The sequence below is a fragment of the Typopeltis vanoorti genome, chromosome 4 (assembly GCF_054136105.1).
Source record: "Typopeltis vanoorti isolate ZY-2024b chromosome 4, IOZ_Tvanoo_1.0, whole genome shotgun sequence".
NCBI classification, from domain to species: domain Eukaryota; kingdom Metazoa; phylum Arthropoda; class Arachnida; order Uropygi; family Thelyphonidae; genus Typopeltis; species Typopeltis vanoorti.
In genome coordinates, this window is record NC_143552.1 from 55290441 (window position 1) to 55311248 (window position 20808).

The 20808-nt window shown below is 35.1% G+C and overlaps 1 protein-coding gene across 3 annotated transcripts in view; it reads left to right on the forward strand.

Annotated features, from left to right (window-relative positions):
* LOC150107317 (synaptobrevin homolog YKT6-like) overlaps positions 1–19453 on the forward strand; it is a 108653-nt gene extending 89200 nt beyond the window's left edge. For all 3 annotated transcript variants that reach the window (XM_090391181.1, XM_090391183.1, XM_090391182.1), the window contains exons 8-9: positions 2046–2147; positions 18932–19453. In XM_090391181.1, the coding sequence (XP_090247307.1) occupies positions 2046–2147; positions 18932–18967 (138 nt within the window). In that variant the 3' untranslated portion in view covers positions 18968–19453. The remainder of the gene's footprint in view (positions 1–2045; positions 2148–18931) is intronic.
* The last annotated feature ends 1355 nt before the right edge of the window (positions 19454–20808 follow it).

Sequence of the window (20808 nt, forward strand, 5' to 3'; positions counted from 1 at the left end):
ATTTTTTTTTTTTATTTTTTTATTATGAGTCACTGTCAGAAAGTTCAAAAACACTGGTTTAGTAGAAATTAATTACTGCTGGTTGTCACTCAATTTCTGACTTAAAATACACTTAAAAACTGCAAGAAGTGAGGAATTGATAAAATTACTGTCTAGTATCATATGCACAGCTTTCTTTATTCTGTTAGTGGTTTCTAGCAGTATTTCATTTAGGCAGAATGCAATTACATTAGACTTGTTTTTTATGACCTGCTTTTACCAATATATGAAATGCCACACCATAGAAAAAGGCAATCCTTCTATCCAAGATTGCTGACTGAGATTGTAGTTTCTAACCAAGAATAAATCATTTTACTTAGTATGAATAATTTCTAATATCTAAATCAACATGGTTTATTTATCCAATGATTGTCTGTTTTACATCACAAAATATTGCATACATATTTGTGTTAAAAAAAAAAAAAAATCAATTTATTATGCCCAGATCGCTTGGTGCTGTGGTTTAAAATGATGTATGGTTAAAGTGAACTGTTGTATTTTTATTTTTATGTGTCTCTCACCTGCAAAAGGTTGTAAACTTGTAGTATATCAGTGTTGTGAGGAGCAGACTAAAGATTTTATAATTTTTATTTTTTACATTTATTTATTTTTTTTTTTACATAGTCCAGAAACCCTGTTCCAGAGTTTTTCAAGCACTTCAGGCAAATTTGCCTTGCTTTTCGTTTATTGTATGCTTAGTTTAAAATCGTTTATAGTGCAGTAAAAATTTATGCCCTCAACGTCTAGAAAAATGAAAAGTGAATTTCATAATACAGAATCCCTAAAAAAAAAAAAGCAGGAAGCATTAGAAGAGAAGCTTGAAATTCTTAGCCTTCAGGAATATGAAATGAAATTGATGGAATTTGTCCAAAGTTTTAGGTGCTTTATTTTACAATAAATAAACTTTTTGTGTAATCTTTTATGTTAGGTTCAAACTAATTTTAGGAATGTAATCTCAATTGATTACTTAACTCCTGGGAAATCAGTTTTTGATTTACAACAGCTTTTTAACGACAATATGTCAGCAATCATAAAAATGGATGTTTGCTGTAATTTTTTTTTATTCTTATGGCAAAAGGAATACAAAACATCTACAGGTCAATGTCCAATCTGGAAAGCCAATCCAGGGCCTTATCAGTCACCTTGCGGATGTCCTGAAGGCCACCACCATGAAATTGGCATCTTGGGCAGTTGTTCACAATGAGTAATCGTCTGGGCCATGGGAGAACAATCACAATAAGGGTGGTCTAACCACCTCCATTTATGTAGTAGGTAGCCACATCTTCCCTGGTTAGTTCTGATCCTGTTGATAGATGACCAAAACTTCCTAGGAAGAGTAAAACCAGGCTGCAGATCACAGGGACCTTCTACCAGGAAGCCGTTTATTGGAAGATTGTTGGACCAGAAAGGCTTTCTAGAATTTAGGTGAAGACTCGGATTTATGAGAGTCTGGTGCAGGGGCAGGAGTGGGTTGCTCATCACTTTATTTAATTCTTTAATCAACACTTGTCTTCTCTGTATGTTTGGTGGAGCAATATTAGATAGGACACGCAGCCAGGAGAGAGGAGTGCTTCTCACTGTCTCACTAATTGTGCACGTGGTAGAATTTAGCTGGGTGTCTATAATGTTAGTGTGTGTTTGCACTTCTTTCCCAGATAGGGGCATGGTATTCTGCTACAGAGAATGCGAGGGCTAGTGCAGAGGACTTGTGCACCACAACCCCAGGTTGTTCCAGCAGGCCTGGAAATGATATTGTTTATCATTTTAATTTTGTTGTAATATATTAAGGAGACAAGTTCAAGTAATTTTTGTTGAAAAGTAATTTGTTTAAAAAATTTCAGATGCTTATGACATTGTTTTCTTTCATAATACTGATTTACAGATAATTTTTTGTGAAACTTTTGAAAAAACAAAATAAGAAGCAAATCTTTCCTTAATAGCCCTAAATGTCTATTTAATTCATTTATTATTTTAATAAGGTATGGAACTAATTCACTTATTTCTAGCATAATACTATTGAGTCTGTACTTGAAAGAGGAGAGAAATTAGATGATTTAGTTGCAAAATCAGATCATCTTAGTTCCCAATCCAAAGTTTTCTACAAAACGGTATGTAATTTTCCTTGTAGTTTATTATGTTAAGAAGTTCTTATTTTGAAAATAATTACTTTGGATTACATTAACTTTTTTTCATATTACTCCTGCACATGAAAACTTGTCAACTTGTAATACATTAGTACCATATGTGGACAAGGGTAGGAATTTTATATTAGGTCACTGATCTTCCTGTGAATTTCAGAATTAACACAGTGCTTAAATGGCTGTAATGTGATGAGGAGCATTACATATAGCAACAATGGCAAGAAACGAGTTATCATATACAAATGATAAAGAGAGAGACTCTCCTCTGGAGAACCAGAGGAGAGTCTCTCCTCTGGTTCTCCTCTGGCTTACATCAATCTCATTTACAATAAGAAAGAATTTATTATAAATGCAGAAGTGGAAAAAAATTATACTGATATCATAGGCTTTCCAACTTCTGTATTTATTGTAAATGAGATTGATTTGTGCTCTCCTTTATCATTTGTATATGATAACTCATTTCTTGCCATTGTTGCTATATGTAATGCTCCTGATCACATTACTGTTCTCCTCTGGCTTACGTTATCGGATTAGCCATTTAAGCACTGTGTTAATTCTGAAATTCACAGGAAGATCAGTGACCTAATATAAAACTCCTATCCTCATTTGCTGCAGTAGTCAACAGTTCAGTAATATTTATCTTAGATAAGTTCTGCTTTGACCCCTTTCACTTTCTTTAGTCCAAGAGCAGTTAAGTATGCTTCTCATATCTGAGAAACTTGCTTAACTTTAAATTATTATTATTATTACTGACATCTCCAGGGAGTCCAAAGACTCATCAAAGGAGGACACCTACTCTACAGCTCTCCATCTCCACTACTCAATCTGCCAATTACAATGAACAGTAACTATCATCATCACCTACACCAAGGCCATCTACTGCCCACCACCACTACTAGTATTTTTCACAGACAATCACAAACATCCATGCCCACGACGGGATTCAAACCTGCAGCCTTTTAGCTGGAGAGCAGATACGCTAACCACTCGGCCAACCAGGCTGGCTAGGCCCGAGTGGTTGGCACAAATATTTACAGAAAAAATTATAATTCAACAATTTTATATATATAACATACAGTATTTCCCCCCCCCCCCCATCTGCTGGGGATACGTTCTAAGACACCCTGCAGATAGTACTGAACCCTTTTTCCTATACATGCCTATGATAAAGTTTAATTTATAAATTAGGTTTGGCTTCATTTTGGCAATGTAAAAGTACATAGGCAAAGTGGATATTAGATCCAACATTATTTCAAAGCCGAATATTTGTAGAAACTATAGAAGTTTCGTAAGTTGATCTGAGAGCTTAAGAGAAAACAATCTTCAGCATTCCTGAGTTGCGTTAGCTTGCACTACGTGACTTAATAGCTAAGGCAACTTGGGGATGACAAGGATTGTATTCTTGTAAGCTATCAGGGCAACTTATGAAACTTTTATAGTTTCTACAGATGTTAGGCTTTGAAATAATGTTGGATGTAATGTCCAGTTTGCTGATGTAATTATAAATTGTTCATTTAATACTGTTTTTCCATTTAATATTTTCTCACCGGGATTGACCGCCGATAAGGGGGGGGACTATGGTATGTGTGTGCGTGTATGTATGTATGTATATATATACAGGGTGTTCGGGATAAATTTGACAGTTTCGTAAGGAAAAAGAAAATCTTCTTTGTATCTATTAAATTTAATGAATTGACAAAAAAACATTACAGGCAGAGTTAATTACAATACTATCAACAAGATTTACTCAAAATAACCACCATTAGCATCGATCACAGCTTCAATTCTGCTTCGGAACCTCGAACAAGCTGATGCTACAGTCTCCCTGGGAAGGGCCGCAAAAACTGTTTTAATTTTATCCATTAACTGGGCTTTTGTATTACTGGAAGTGCGATTGGTGTCTTTTTCAACTGCGCCCCATACAAAATAAACCATGGGGTTAAGGTCTGGGGAGTTTGGAGGCCAAACATTTGGACTGGTGAAGTCGTAGAAATTTTCAGACAACCATTTTTGACTTTTCCCAGAGGTGTGGCAAGGGGCCGAATCCTGCTGCCATACATACGGCCTACCATTGGCTACCCTTGTTATCCAGGGCTTGACTACAGTTAGCAACTCCACGAACAAAGCCCGAATTCCAATGCCAGGGTTCTTCAACACCTGTTCCTGCAGATTTGCGAGGAATTCTGCTGTACGAACGCAATCAGATCGTCTGCTAGGGATCTTTCTTCTTGCTACATCCTCGTAGTCACTATTGCAAGTCTCTAGTTCATGCCTGATTGTTTTTACTGTATTCAGGGAGCATTGGGCAGCAGTCGTAATATCCTTATTTTGATGGCGGGCACGAATCATCATGATACAAGTTATTCTCTTCCATGATTCAGGTGGGTTCCAGCTATCCATCCTTTCTGACATCTTGTATATGAATGAAGAAGGGTCCAAACTTTTAAATGAAGAGAAGTGTGTGTTAATACATGTAACTTACGGAAAAATATAATTAATTATAAATATGTCAAATTTATCCCGAACACCCTGTATATATATATATATATATATATATATTATTGTTATTATTCTTAAGAGAGACCTCCAAGGAGTCATGAACTCATTGAGGGAGGCCACCAGCTGTCATACTTGTTCTTGAACTCATTTACACTACCTGCACTCACCACATCCATTGGCAGTCCATTTCAGTCACTTTCCACTCTATGAGAGAAAAATCAAGCTCTCATCCCATTCCTGATGGCACTCATTTTCAACTTCCAAAGATGCCCCCTCGTCCTTTTTCCACCCTCCATAAAATGAAAAATTTCATCTACTGATATCCTGTATGAATCTTTAGAAGTTTGTAAATCTCCATCATATAACCCCCTCTCTTTCTTCTGTTTGCTAGTGTCTGCAGTTTACAAATTCTCAGTCTGCATTCATAATCAGTATTCCACAATCCCAAGATTTGTTTCAGCATTGCAGTTTTCCTCTGAATTGTATTTGCAGTCTTTGCTATATGGCTCTTCAACTTCAAAACTCCAAAATCCCTAGCCTGATCAGCTTCTTCTAGTATAATCCCACCAATATAATATGACATTGGATATCTCATCAGAACAGAGTGCATGACTTGACATTTACACATGCCCACAATTCCAGCCTATTCAAATCATTCTACAAGTACTGCATATCAGCAAATAGCTGTATGTCTCTGTGAAATCCTTCCAGTGTCACTAATGTATAGATTGGATAACATGAACCAAGGACTGATCTTTGTGGTACACTGCTGGTTACATTAAATCTTGCAGACTCGCATGCCCCACATACCATTTTTTGATATGTCGGTCAGCCATCCTCTTCTTCTTCAAGTGTCATCCCCTAGAAGGAAGTTGGCAACCATGTCACGGAACCTTTTTCTTTCTTTTGCTGCTCTGGAACATTTATGGTAATTCAAGCCAGTCCAGTCCTTAATGTCTTCAAACCACATTTTTCTGGGTCTACCTCTCCCTCTTTTTCCATCCAATTTCCCTTCTAATATTAATTTCTGAATGCCTTCTTGTCTAGTTAGATGTCCAAAATATTTAAGTTTTCGCTCTTTAATTATTTTCATGAATGTTCTTTTCATTTTTACTTTCTTTAAAACATCTTCGTTTTTCAATATTTTTCTTCTGTCTATATTAATGTCTCTGGATGTTAGAACAGTTTTCATATCAGTAAAGGCTTTCTTGCTATCTCTATTCTTCCTTTTATTTCTTTAAGGGAATTTCCTCTGTCTGTAAACATTTGTCCCAAATATATAAAAGACTGAACCTGTTCGATTTTATTTTTGTTAACAGTTATGTTCAGTTTCTTATTTATTGGTTCTTTTGATATAATCATGCACTTTGTTTTCTTTAGGTTAATAATTAGTCCCATGTCTAAGCTTCTGTTGTAAATTTCTGTGACTAAGTTTTGCAGATCATCTTCAGATTCAGCTATAAGAACTGTGTCATCTGCATACTTGAAGTTCCTACCTCCAACTTTTACACCCTTCAGTTCTGAAATATTTTTAAAAACTTGCTCACTATATATATTGTACAGTAAGGGTGATAAGACACATCCTTGCCTTACTCCTTTTTTGATTTCAAAGTTGCCAGAATATGTATTTTTATATCTTATTGAGGCCATTTGATTCCAGTATATATTTGTAATTATACGTAGATCTTTTCCTTTTAACCCATTATTCTGTAGGATATGTATTAATTTCTTGTGATCTATTGAATCAAATGCTTTGGTGTAATCAATAAAACAAAGATATATGCTTTTCTGGTTGTCAAGGCTTCTTTCACATATTTTCAAATTGAAGATTCCTTCTCTTGTACCTTTGTCTTTTTGAAAACCTGATTGAGTGTCTTCTATTTCTACTGACAAAGTGCCTTTTATTTTCTTTCTAGGATTATTCTCAGTAGTAATTTTGTAACATGGCTTGTTAAACTTATTAGTCTATGTTCTGTACATTCAAAACTTCTTGGAATTTTGGGAATAGTGACAAAGATAGATTTCCTTAGATCATCAGGGATGTATCCTGTATCATAGATGTTATTAAAAATAACCTTTAGGTCATTAAGTGTTTTCATTTACTTTCTTTAACGATTCAATAGGGATCTGATCAGGGCATGGTGTTTTACTTGTTTTCATTTGACTTAGAGCATATTCTATTTCTTCATATGTAATTGGTTCACCATCCATATTTTGTATATCTGGTGCGTCTGTGCGATCAGAGTCAAACAATTCTTTTCCATATTCTTTCCATCTTTGTATGATATCTTGTGTCTCTAGTAGCATTTTTCCATTTTGATCTTTTATACAAGGAAATATTTTATAATTCCATCCCATATTCTCTAGTTTATGCAACAGTCTTCTGTGCTATATTCTGTCAAAACCATAGCAAAATCCAAGAGTATCATGGTGTATCCATTCCACTTGTCTGACTCACTGGTAGCATTATTATAGACTGTGAGCAAGTTGCTCAAACATGACCTTCTCTTAGTAAATCCATGCTGTTCAGTGCATAGTTTCTCTGTTAACCCATTTCTATATGCAAGCCCTAAACAACTTCTCCCAAATCTTCACCACTACTCTAGAGATACCGATAGATGGATAGTCTTGTGCAGCACTCTTGTGTAATGGGATTGCTGTATGTTCTTTCCATGCTATGGATTCTTCATGTTATGAGGCTCAGATAATGTAGCCTGGACGAAAGAATAGCCATCAGCTGAACACGCATCAAGCAAGCAGTATAACAATTGTAAGAAGAGATGACAAACAGGAATGCTTGTCATCTCTTCATCACCACTTTCTCCATATCTTTTTAGCCATTCAGTTTGGTATCATCAGGAACAGTATACAGGCATATGTATCATTTCACATAATACATGTGCACAAGTATTATCTGAAAAAAGTAAGATGCTTGCCACCTGTGTGTGTTTTTTCCCTGATAGTTAGATGATGCCAGTTTGACTTTAGTGAAATATTGGAAATAATTATTTAATCTGTTTTGTTATTATATTATGAATGTTGTCATTTCCTTCCTAAAACACTAAGATGAACTCTCCCCCACCACCTAAACGCAGAGGGTGGCCAATTCAGATTGACTTGCTAAGTTTGAGTCTTCTTGAATGCTCTCTTGCATTTAAAAATATTAGCTAAAACAACTTTTAGACACGAAATTTCTTGGGTATATGGTAACTTCTCCCTAGTACATATTAGGCTTACTGGCCTGTTACAGAGCTATTTTTACCCCTTCTAAGTCGTACCTGTCTTGAGGATAAGGTAACTAGCCCTATGCCTCCCAGTATTTCTTATGGCTGTAACTGCGTGTGTTCATGTAGCCGGTTTGCCTGCTTGTGGGAGGAAAAAAACTCAGATAAACTAGGGAGAAAAACCCTGCTGTCCACGCCCAAGACTGGCTAACTTGGCTATGTCTGAGAAAGATCCTTAAGCTCCTCACGTCAGCGACGGGAATCGAACCCAGGAGACTCTCCTTTCCCAGGCATATGGTTGCAAAGTGCATAGCCACTAGGCTAACCGCATGGACGATAACTTCTAATACAAATATAATTAGCAACTCCAAAAATTCTGTCTATATCTGCTATCTGGAGTTAAATATTTGCACCATTTCACATTCCTAATTTATGCTCACGCACAGACCTACACTTTTTTACCGTGTAGGCATTCAGAACCAAAATCCTATGGAATAGGTTGGTTACTCCTTATTCCTGCAGGTATCCTATGACTGTAGCCTGTGTGTTCACGGGGCCAGTTTGCCTGCTTGCGGGATGAAAAACTCCAGATAAACTGGGGGCTGTCCATGTCCAAAACCGGCTAACTTAGCTATGGCTGAGGAAGATCCTTGAGCTCCTCACATTGTCGACGGGAATCGAACTTAGATACTTCTTCCCCAGGCATATGGTTGTAAAGCACATAGCCACTAGGCTAACTGCATGGACGGCGTTGCACATAGTAGAAGAAATCTTCTGGCTGGTGTGTCACATGGTCCTTGTTTTCCAAGGATAGCAAAAATAGTAATAAGGCACCACAAGTCATGAAAATTGCAAGAAATCATCAGGAAAGTGAGACAAGTTAGATCAATCAGCCAATAGTGAAATCCCATTGTGTAATAAAATACAATAAGAATTGGCTGATTGATCCAACTTGACCTGTCTCACTTTCCTGATTTTCCTGCAATTTTTTCCTACTATTTTATGGTCTTTTTTTTTTTTACCTCTTGCACATCAGTTCTAAAATATTAGGTGCTGTACAAAGGAAAAACATAATACTTGCAAATTTTCAGTTGACTCAAGAAAAATTTTTCAAAACTTCTATACACTGAGAGCAACTACTAAAATGTGATATGTATCAACTGGTGACCCACCCCTCAGATTGAAAACAGACATTTCCCAACTCTGGTTCCTCCCCAGGAGGTAAAAAACACCTCAATTTCAAAAATAGTGGGGGGATGTGTAACAGTATGTGTGTGACAAATTTTGTGTCTTGTCCTATGTCTACCCAGGTTTGAAAAATATCATACAATGACTAAATTTTGAAAAGATGGAAGTGATACAGAATGTTCAATATATAAAACAAAAATACCAAAGAAGAAGATTTTTGGTAAAACCTAATTGGTTTTAAGTGCCACAGTTTGGATAAACCTTGATTTGAAAACAAATAGCCTAAATTTTTGAATGTTATTTTTTAATTTAAATTATAAAAGAAAATACGTTAGCAAGCAGAGTTTTGTTAGCTTCTAATTTCTCAGCAGTGAAAAGATTAAAAATCGCCCAGTGTGCAAGTTGGACAACTCCAGAATCAGAAATTAACAGGCCTGCAAAATGAGTCATGAAAAGTTGTCTGGAAACTATTAACTGTTTCTGATTTATTTTTGACCACTGATTTCAAATGTCTCTTCCATTTTTCTCTATCACTTAAGGACTTTTCACAAATTGGATCTTAATATTACAGTAAAATAGCTTTAAAACGCATTATATTAAGTAAAATAACAGTATTTATAATTTTCCATAAACATTTTTGGAATGAACGGATTGGAAAATTTTTTTTTTTTAATTAAAGTATAAGGGGAACCGGAAAGTAATCAATTTTTTGAATTACATTTTAATATAAATTTTATTAAAGAACACATTAACATTATTCAATTTTATAATCGCCATCGTTAATTATAACCTCATTACAATACAAATAACCTTATTACAAACGATCTACTAAGTTTAGAATTCCTTTTTTGAAAAAAGTTTTTTCTTTGGAGGCAAAAAATATATCAAAGATATCAAACTCCGTTGGACATCATCTTGCGAATGGAGGGTTTTATTTCTTATGCTGTGTTCTAAGGACCTGAATAAGTGATAGTCACTAGGGGCAATATTTGGTGAATATGGAGGATATGGTAGAAGTTCCCATCCTAACTGCCTAATTTTTTCTTGAGTCATTCTTGCAGAATGTGGTTTTGCATTATCTTGTTGCAAAATTATCCCTTTTCGAATGACAAGCGCAGGACGTTTGATTAACAATGCTTGATGTAGTCGCTCTAATTGTTCACAGTATGGCTGCTATGATAGTCGTACCTTGTTCCATGAGTTCACCACCAAACGCACAATAGAACCTTTTGTGGATGAAGTCCATCTTTACGTGTTGAAATTGGAGTTTGATTTGAAGAAAGCCACTGTTTTTTGCATTTATTATTCTTATACAGCACCCATTTTTCGTCGCCAGTTACGACTCGTTCCAAAAAGGGGTCATTTTGTTGTCTGGTCAACAATGAATTGCAAATCGTCCGTCTCTGTGCATTGTTTTCTGACAGTTCATGCGGTACCCATACACGCTGTTTAAGAACCTTGCCACTCATATGTAAGTGCTCTTGGACAGTTGACCATGATGAATTAAGTTTCTCTGCTAATTCTTGTTTTGGATCTGATTCAATGACAGTCTTAAGAGCATCGTCATCTAGAGTAAGAGGTCTTCCAGATCGAGGACGATCAGAGAGATCAAAATTTTTTTCTGCAAATCTCCTAAACCATCGCTGACATTTGTTAACCTTCAATACGTCTCCATAAGTTGAGCAAATGATTTCTTGGTAGCATTCTTTCCTTGATGAAACAAAAACAGCATACAATGACGTAAATGGTGCTCTTCAACTTTAAAGTTCGCCATATTAAAAAAAAATCTAAAATTAAAAAAAAAAAACATTTTTTAAATAGAAAAGTAATGCTAATATTTAAATAAAAATCAAATTTAATAATTTATGTGTTATTTAAGAAAAAACAATCGGCTAAAAATGACCTATTAAAAATAATTCATTACTTTCTGGTCCCCCTTATAATTAAAGATTAATCTTTAGTACATACTTTTATATTTAGTTGTGGTGTCTTTTTCCCTCAAAACTTTTTCTGCGAAATTCTTTTCCTGGGTCGTCTCTGTGCAACATTCAGCAGTAGTCCGCCATCATGTTGACATTCCACCTGTCCTGATACCTTCTTTCCATCTCCGTGATGTCTTGGTGGAATCGCTCTCATTGCTCTTTGCTGACAGTTCCCAGATTCTCAGGAAAGTAGTCTAAATGAGAGTCGAGAACGTGCATTTTTAAGCTCATGGAGCATCCCAAATCCTTGAATTTCGTAGCATGTCTTCCACAATCATTTTATAGTTGGGATCCTTGTGATTTCCTAAAAATTTGGTCACCACCTCTTTGAAAGCTTTCCAGGCTTCTTCAAACAGTTTCTCCTTCATAAGTTTCCTAATGTCTGGACCAATAAAAATACCTTCTTTCAATTTTGCTGTAGATAATCCTGGAAATTTTGCACAGATGTATTTAAAACACAATCCTTCTTTCGACAAAGCCTTGACAAATTGCTTTATCAATCCCAGCTTTATGTGAAGCGGGGGTAGGAGGATTTTTTTTCCGAGCAACCAAAGTTTCGTGTAACACATTTTTACTTCCAGGTTCTAATGTGACTCTTTCTGGCCATTCCTTCTTGATCCAGTGTTGCGCTCGATCTCGGCTGTCCCACTCGCACAAAAAGCACGGGTATTTGGTATCCTCTTTGTTGTCCCAAAATCATAGATATGACTTTAAGATCACTGCAAACTCCATCCATGATCATTGTACTTAAGTTTGCTGAGAATGAAGGCTAAATTTTCGTATTGTTCTTTGAAATGAATTTCAATACGAAATTCATTTTCAAATTTCAAATGAAACATTCCGTTTCATTTCAAATGAAATGAAACGGAATGTGCTACTGGTAACCAGTAGCACATTAAATCTTCATGCCAACTTTCAGAAATATGATAACCTTAGTAGTCGATGACTAAAGTTCAACTAAAGAATCGCACAAGAAAATGTGTCTGTGACAACAGGAAAGTCATCCATTATCTCGGTGAATCAGATTCAGACTAGCCACCTGCACTTCTGCATTCCTCCCTCCCTCTCCTATCTTAAGAATGAGAAATTTCATGGAAATTTCTTTATTTACTATAAAAAGGCACTTCAAAAAACACTTATACAACTAACTAGCTGTAAATAAAGGAGAATGAAAATAAATACCAATGTGCTGAATTTAAATCCAAATACTACTAATAAAAACGATAAAATTAGAAATTGGGTAAAATTGGTGGGTGATGGAATTTTTTTACTATTTTTTCTGAACTCAGCACCTCCAAATCTATAAGAATCAATTATTACTTCTCAGACAACTTTTCCGTCACGGGCCTGTGTTATAAGCATTAGTGAGACCTGGCTGACAGAGAAAAATATTGTTATAGGAATCAGATGAGTTCAGTTTATTCAGGTAGGACAGTTAAGGGTGAAAGGAGTACTACTGAGTACAGAGGAATTAAATCCGATCAGAGCAGAAATTTCCAGTTGTTTCATTATGAGTAAGACAGGAAATGATTTGGAGCTCTTCCTTGTGAAATATAGGTTAACAGGACAAAGTATGCAATTGGGTGTTGCTGCAGATCAGGATATCATCTGAAGAGGACTGTGAACATCTGCATAGAGATAACTCTTTTGGATATAAAGGAAAACTATCATTATGGATGATTTCAGTAAAGTGAGAAGAAAGCATGCAAGATGAGGGGAAAATACATTTATACAATTGCTGAGGGATTTTGACCTCAAGCACCCCATGGGTAAGAGGCCCCTTTGTTCAAAATTATATTTCAGCACCCCCATAAAATAGAATTTGCAAATTAAAATGAAATTAATTTGAAGAAATTTTTATTTATTTAGTATATAAATACAAGATATAGGTATGTGTACATAAATATAGAGCATCTAAAAAAAATAAAAATTTCCAATTATTACAAAAAAAATCACAACACAATTCAAACCTGCTTTGATGCACCACTCATGAAGAGTATGTCAAAATGGCTATCAGTTGTTGAGTTTACTTTTCATTTTTTATCGCCTTACTGTTTATTTTAAGTCATGCAATCTATGTAGTAAAGTTTTACTTCATGAATAGGAGCATTGTATAAAAATTTACTACTATTATAACTCCATTACTGGGCTGGTTGGCTGAGTGGATTGCATATCCACTCTCCATCCATCAAGGTTGTGGGTTCAAGTTCCACTGTGGGCATGGGTGTTTGTAAAAAGCTTGCTCTAGATGAGCTTGTATATAAAAATAATAAAATCCTTAGCCCACTCATGGTACAAATGTACTATAAGTTTACTAATAACCTTTCATGGGTGAGAATTACATTATAAAAAAAAAATTAGCATCACAAAATTTAGATGACTAGTTTTTTCCCTTATTAGAGCTGATTTTCTTCTATAAATATAACTCTTAAGCTAAATATTTTATAAAACTGTATGTGGGAATTACAGAGGTATTTCCCTACTGAGTGTTCCTGGCAAGATCTATGCAAGTATGGTTTGAGAAGAACTGTGGAAGAAAAGCTTGGTGAAGAACAAGCTGGATTCAGGCTGTCAGGATCAGATCTTCACTTTACGACAAAATCAAGAAAGCATGGGAATATAACAAAGATCTGTATTTAAGTTTTGTCGATTTGGAAAAGGCATAGGACAAGGTGCCAAGAGAGAAGCTCTTCAATACGCTGCAGTTATATGGTGTCAATGGGGTATTATATCAAGCAATACTTAGTCTTTATTAGAATTGAAGGAAGTACAGGAAGATGGTTTAATGTTAAATCTGGTGTGAGACAAGGATGTACATTATCCCCTCTGTTATTCATTATCTATATGGATCACATTATGAAGGAAAGTGGTATTAAACATGATATCAAAATTGGAGATGCTAATGTCAGCTCTTTGCTTTATGCGGATGATGTTATACTTCTAAATAAATCCGCTACAAGTCTGCAAGATTCTCTGACTAAATTGAATAGCTGTTGTAATGGATATGGTATGAAGGTCAGCAATAAAAAGACAGTGAAAATAGGCAGAATCATTGAAAATGTCAACTGTGTTGTGAATGGAGAACCTGTGGAACAAGTAAAACATTTCAGCTACTTAGGCACGATTTTTAGTGAAGATTGTAAATTAAATATAGAAATAGACAACAGGATCAGCAAAGCTGGTATGGTAGGAAGTCAATTGAATAAATTCATATGGAATAAGAGAGAAGTCAGAACACTAAATTAGCTGTATACAAGACAGTGTTCAAACCAGTTTTAACTTATGAATCTGAGAGCTGGGTCAGAAGTAAAACACTTGACCAAAGACTAGAGACCGCAGATATGAGAGTCCTGAGAAAGATTATAGGCGTGAACAGATGGCATCAAAAACGAGGATATTAGGAAAGAACTTGACATTGTCAGTATCCAGGAATGCGTTAGCAGAACTAATCTCAAGTGGTGTGGTCACTTAAACAGAATGGGCGAGGAAAGATTAGCAAAACAAGTGTTCTATGCCAGGTTGGCAGCAAAACGACCTAGAGGAAGACCAAGATATAGGTGGATTGATACGGTACAAAGTGCCTTAGACGATAGAAATATAAGATCAGATAATGTTGGAGTCTTGACAAGTAACAGACTGATTTGGAGGAAAATTGTAGATAGGAAGTTAGTAATGATGTAATTTTTTTCATGTAGTACTATCATATCCTGTACACTCCTTGAGGGTACATGGCAGGAATTTGATGATGATGAGCTAAATATTTACGAAAACTGATGTGTTTATAATAATAAAACATAAAAATTATGCATGTGTATACCCAGAAATCTTTCACTTTTCAGTAACAACTTGGGAAAAATTAATTTAAAAAAAAAGACTACTGTATATTTTCGCATATAACGCGATCCACGTATAATGCAATCTGTTAATCTTGTTCCCTAACATTACAAATAAAACAGTACGAATTAACGAAAGAAATATTTATCTTAAAACAAAATGTCAAAATTCTTTAAATTCTTCATCTTTTGAGTCATCAAACATTTCATTTATAAATTCATCTGTAGGCATTGCGTCATCAGTGTAGTAGTTGTCATCATCAAAATTGTCTTTTTGCTTACGCCAAAGTCTAATATTACTCTCTGCTACAACAAATTCTCTCATAGCAACACTGTTCTTCTGCAAACTGCATAACACGCAATTTAAATCCTGCTTCAAAAGATGAATGTTTTCGTTTTCTGTTGGCTAATTTTCAGGCTAGGTTTGTTTAATGAATAATATTTAAAGTGAACTGTGGTTAAACCGATATAATTGTGCTAATATCCCGCCCCCTTGGCAGGTATTAACACTACTTACATTACTGGCTTTATGCACAGATACGATGCGTGCTCGGTCACAGAATGCGAGTGGGTCAAGTAGATTTGGTTGTATAGGCATTAGGTAGTATATATTGTGTGTGCGCAAATCTAATAAGATGTTATATTTTTTAAGATCCGCGTATAATGCGAACCCTAGCTTCAGACCATAAATTTTTCGCATTATACGCGATAATATACGGTATTTTATTAACATATGCACATATATTTACACATAGAGAACTGTAGATAGATTGCTATTCAGGAGTTCATCATCAAATGCCATAGGAACCCTAAAGGAGTGTACAGGATACTATGATATGAACTCTTCACTATGTGGAAAGTTCACGTTATTACTAACATCCTTTCGATAGCTTTTCTCCAAATTAGTCTATTATTTATCAGGACTCACATGTTCGCAGAACTTATATTTTGGTCTTTTAAGGTACTTCAAACTTAATCATTTCACCTATATCTTAGTCTTCCTCTGAATTTCCTTCCTGCTATCCTATATCTGTTTTGCTAACCTTTCCTCTCCCATTTAAGTTTCCATCTTCACTATAAAAATTGTCCTTAAATAGCTTCTGTAGCTTCTTCATTCAAGAGCTGATGCTTTCAATGATTCTGCCTATTATCATAATCTGTTTTAACCATGCTACCGGCCAAGACGTATATATAAGTCCAGGTTACCATGGATGCGAAGTGCATATTAAAATTGTAATACCATTGATATTATTGAAATATATATGATGAATACGAAGCGTATTTGATCCATAATGGCCTGTAAGGTGGTTAATAACGAATTTGTTTGTGTCTCTTCCCCACAACACTAGTTTTGTTATTCTGTTAGTTTCCATATTTACCATCTTCACTGTAAAAATTGTTCTTAAATAGCTGAAATATTTTACTTCTAAAGATTATTTCATTGTTCCTGCCTGTTTTCATAGGCTTTGTATTTTTACTGTCAATTTTTATACCAAATTTGTTAGAACAGTAAAACTATAACTTTATCTGCATACGATAAAGAGCAGAGATTAAACATCTCCAATTTTAATATCAGGCCTAATGCCACTTTCTTTCATCACGTGATCCATATAGAGACGAATAACCATGGAGATAGTGTACACCCTTATCTTGTACCTGATTTTACATCAGACCATCTTCATGTAGCTCCATTTCTAATCTCTGATTTACATCTCAAATATGGATTGTGTATATTATTATTATCTGAGACCTCCAGGAAGTCAAGGACTCATTAAGGGAGGCTGTAAATTACTCAACCCAGCTATCATACTTTCCCTTAAATTCATTTACACTAGATGCACTCACTATCCCTAAGGGCAAATTATTCTACTCACTCACTGCTCCCTGGGAGAAAAACCTAGCTCTTACTCCTTTCTTGACTGAGAACAACCTTAACTTCCATGGATGATGCCCCCATGTTCTCTCCCTGCCTTCCATATATATTGCTCTATAATGTTAGTTTACACCATATCATTGTAACATTTTGAATTGATTTTCTCTTGGCATTGTCATGTGCCTTTTCCAGATCTACAAAACTTAGATTCTTGTTATATTCCCATGATTTCTCAATTATTTTCCTTATAGTGAGTCTTGATCCTTGCAACCTTTGTTTGGTCTGAACCCAACTCGTTCCTCTCTAGGTTTCCCTTTTGCAATTTTTCTTGATCTCTTTTGAAGTATGTTTGCATAAATCTGACCCATAACAACAATAATTCTCACATTCAGTTTTATGTGTGGGTGTTACGTGAGTTCTACTCCAGTCATCTAGAATTGGATCCTCTGACCAAGCTTACCGTACAGTGCAGCTACCACTAAAACTTTTCTACCTCCATATTTGAGCATTTTCTGGTCAAAGCAAGAGTACATCTTGATATGTACTTCTGATTGCATTAGTCTTGAATATTTTTAAGCTTTTGCAGTAGCTTCCAAAACAGAATATTTTCCACTTTCCTGATATTTACCTTCTGCCTTTTCAACTTCTTGAGTCCACCGTGGAGTTCTGATTTTTCTGTCCTTGAGACAACTTCACCAATATGCCTATCTGGCTGAAACAGTTGGTTTTCTTCAGAGTGCCGCTATCTTCCCAATGTATGCTTCTTGTCTTTGAAATCTTTCAGTTTTTCCTTGAATAATATTTGTATATGTGAGTGTACAACTATCTCTGAAAGCTGTTCATCTTTAATTCTTTATTAAAACTTTCCTAGTATACTCAAATGTTATATTCTATTAAACCTTGCTTAAGACTAAATGTTGTGTTCTGAACCAGGATTAAGGTATCATTATCAACAATAACATAGACTCTTCTTGTATTCTCTCTCTCCCTGTGAATTTGTACACAATCTTTATATTGGTACATGGGGTTAGCAATGACTAGTCCATGTTTTAAACAGAAATCTAGCATGTATTTATTAACTGTTCTGTTTAGATTACCAACAAGGACCATCTCTGTGTTAGCTGTCTTCTCTTGATGACTCAAAATATGCCTCCACTTCTAAGTAGATCCTTCTGCAAAGCCACAACCACAAATAAGTTGCCTTGTACAGTTTCCCATTTTGATGTTTGCATTCATTACTCTACCTAATATTGCATATCATTCAAGTTAGTTATTTGAATATTGTAGTTACTCCATCCTCTCCAGAACGGGACATCTTGTCTTGCTTATTTAGAACAGCCTTACCTGTTTGTGTTTTTGTTTGTCTCTTTGACCAATTATATCAACAATGTACTTCTTTAATTGTTCTGTTAGTTCTACTTCTTTTCTGTTGATACATTTGTTGTGCCCATCTTGAATTCTGCTGATGTTGAGTTGGAGTTTGTTCCAGTAGCTGACTTCATTGTTGCCCCGATTCCTTGATGAAAACATGGGGATCTTGTATAACCAGGTGATGAGAGATCAAAAGGCTATTTTATCTTATTTTTTGCAGGATCTTTATTATTTGTTTTGAATTATTCAAATAGAAAAAAAAATGTGACAGTATACTTTTTCATAATTCTAGGAATAATGAAAAGTACTGTCATTTGGCTTTATACTATGCACAAAAATAGAAATAACCATACAGACTTTGAGTAAATTATTTTAAGTTTAATATAATTTATTATTATTATGTGACACATCGAGGGAGGGCACCTACTCTACAACTGTCTGTCTTCACCACTCAATCCATCAACTACAATGAACCGTAACTACACCAACGCCATCTACTGCCCACCACTAGTATTTTCACAGACAATCACAAACATTTATGCCCACAACGGGATTTGAACCCACAGGCTTTTGGCTGGAGAGTGGATACGCTAACCATTGGCCAACCAGTATCTGTCATTTTTTTAAGCTTCTATAAGAACCATGTTGCTTGCAGAACTGTATTTTATAGCAGTGAGGAAAATCGTTAATGATTGTCCAACAAATTTTCCTTTGCAAGCAAAAGGAAAAATTTTTTCACTTCTCTGTGCTAATTTATAGTAATATACAAATTTTATTTCAGGCTCGCAAAACAAACTCCTGTTGTATCATACTCTGATTTACAAGATGAGGGAAAAACCCGTTTATAAGAATTTCCATTGGCCACTACCCACAGTTTGGGAATCCAGTGTGGACCAACTTGACCTTCGACTTGAGCATGTATATAGTTGTATTTTGGCAATATAGAACTTTTATAGAATGAAATGTGCCTGTGTACAGTGTGCCTGTTGTACAATTAAGTTACTGTTGCTAAATAAGCTGATACCAGTAAATAATATATAGTCTTTTTTGAGAAATTACTGTATGAAGTTGAAAAAAAATTGCACTCATTTAAAACTTTATAGTTTTTAAAAAAAACTGTGATCATGGATTTTAGTCTTTTTATTTTTTTATAAATTAAAATAGTATTTTCCATGCAAAGTTTGTTGATGTCCTATTTGTAAAAGCAACAAATGCAAAATAATAAATAATTCAAAACATGAAAAGTTGTTAAAAGGAAATACTTGTATCTTCATGTGTAAAATATTAAAATGCTATTTCTGTTGTTTTGTGTTTTTGGTAATATAAAGTTGTATAATGTCTCATAACAGTGTCAGCTTATTAATAAAAATTATTTTGAATATGTAAGTTCTAGTCAGTTGGAAAACTGCCTAATTGCTGTTACCTGCTTAGCATGACTACATTGCTTATTAACTCTCCTCTCCATCTCTAGAATGGAAAACGGTGAGATTTAAATCTACAGCCTTTTGAGTGAATGTAAAATTCATTGCTTTTCAGGTGAGAGTACAGCAAACAGTTGCCATCTCATGACCTTCAATTCTAATGCTCATATTATTATCCATAATAGTTTTACAGTCAATTTTAGGTGATTTACAAAAACTGTTTCCAGGAGGAAAAATTCTACTTGTTCATGCCAGAGATCAACTAACTCAGGAACTCATCTAAGAATGGATTAGAAAAAGATCCTATACTTGGCAACTAGAATCAAACTCTCAATGGTTTTCTTTGGGTGGCCTAGCACTATGGATGTGGAAATGGCACCTGTGCATTATGTATTATAATGCACAATGAATTTCACCAATTTTTGTGACGACAAAAATTTTGGTAGCTCACACACTACAATGTAATTCTCATTTTATTACGTCACTTGGTCTTTAATCAGTTTACTGCTTTATAAGTGATATTGCACCAACAAAGTATCATCATCATCATCAAATTCCTGCCATGTACCCTCAAGGGGTGTACAGGATATGATAGTACTACATGAAAAAAATTACATCATTATTAATTTCCTATCTACAATTTTCCTCCAAATCAGTCTGTTACTTGTCAACACTCCAATATTATCAGATCTTATATTTCTATCGTCTAAAGCACTTTGTACCGTAATCAATCCACCTATATCTTGGTCTTCCTCTCGGTCGTTTTCCTGCCAACCTGGCAGAGAACACTTGTTTTGCTAATCTTTCCTCACCCATTCTGTTTAAGTGACCATACCACCTGAGATTAGCTCTGCTAACGCATTCCTGGATGCTGATAATGTCAAGTTCTTTCCTAATATCGTTTTTAATATGATATATGATACTGCCATTGATGCCATCTGTTCACGCCTATAATCTTTCTCAGGACTCTCATATCTGAAGTCTCTAGTCTTTGGTCAAGTGTTGTACTTCTGACCCAGCTCTCAGCTCCATAAGTTAAAACTGGTAAAACACTGTCTTGTATACAGCTCATTTAGTGTTCCATATGAATTTATTCAGTTGACTTCCCACCATACCAGCTTTGCTGATTCTGTTGTCTATTTCTATATTTAATTTACCATCTTCAGTAAAAATCGTGCCTAAATAGCTGAAATGTTTTATTTGTTCCACAGGTTCTCCATTCACAACACAGTTGACA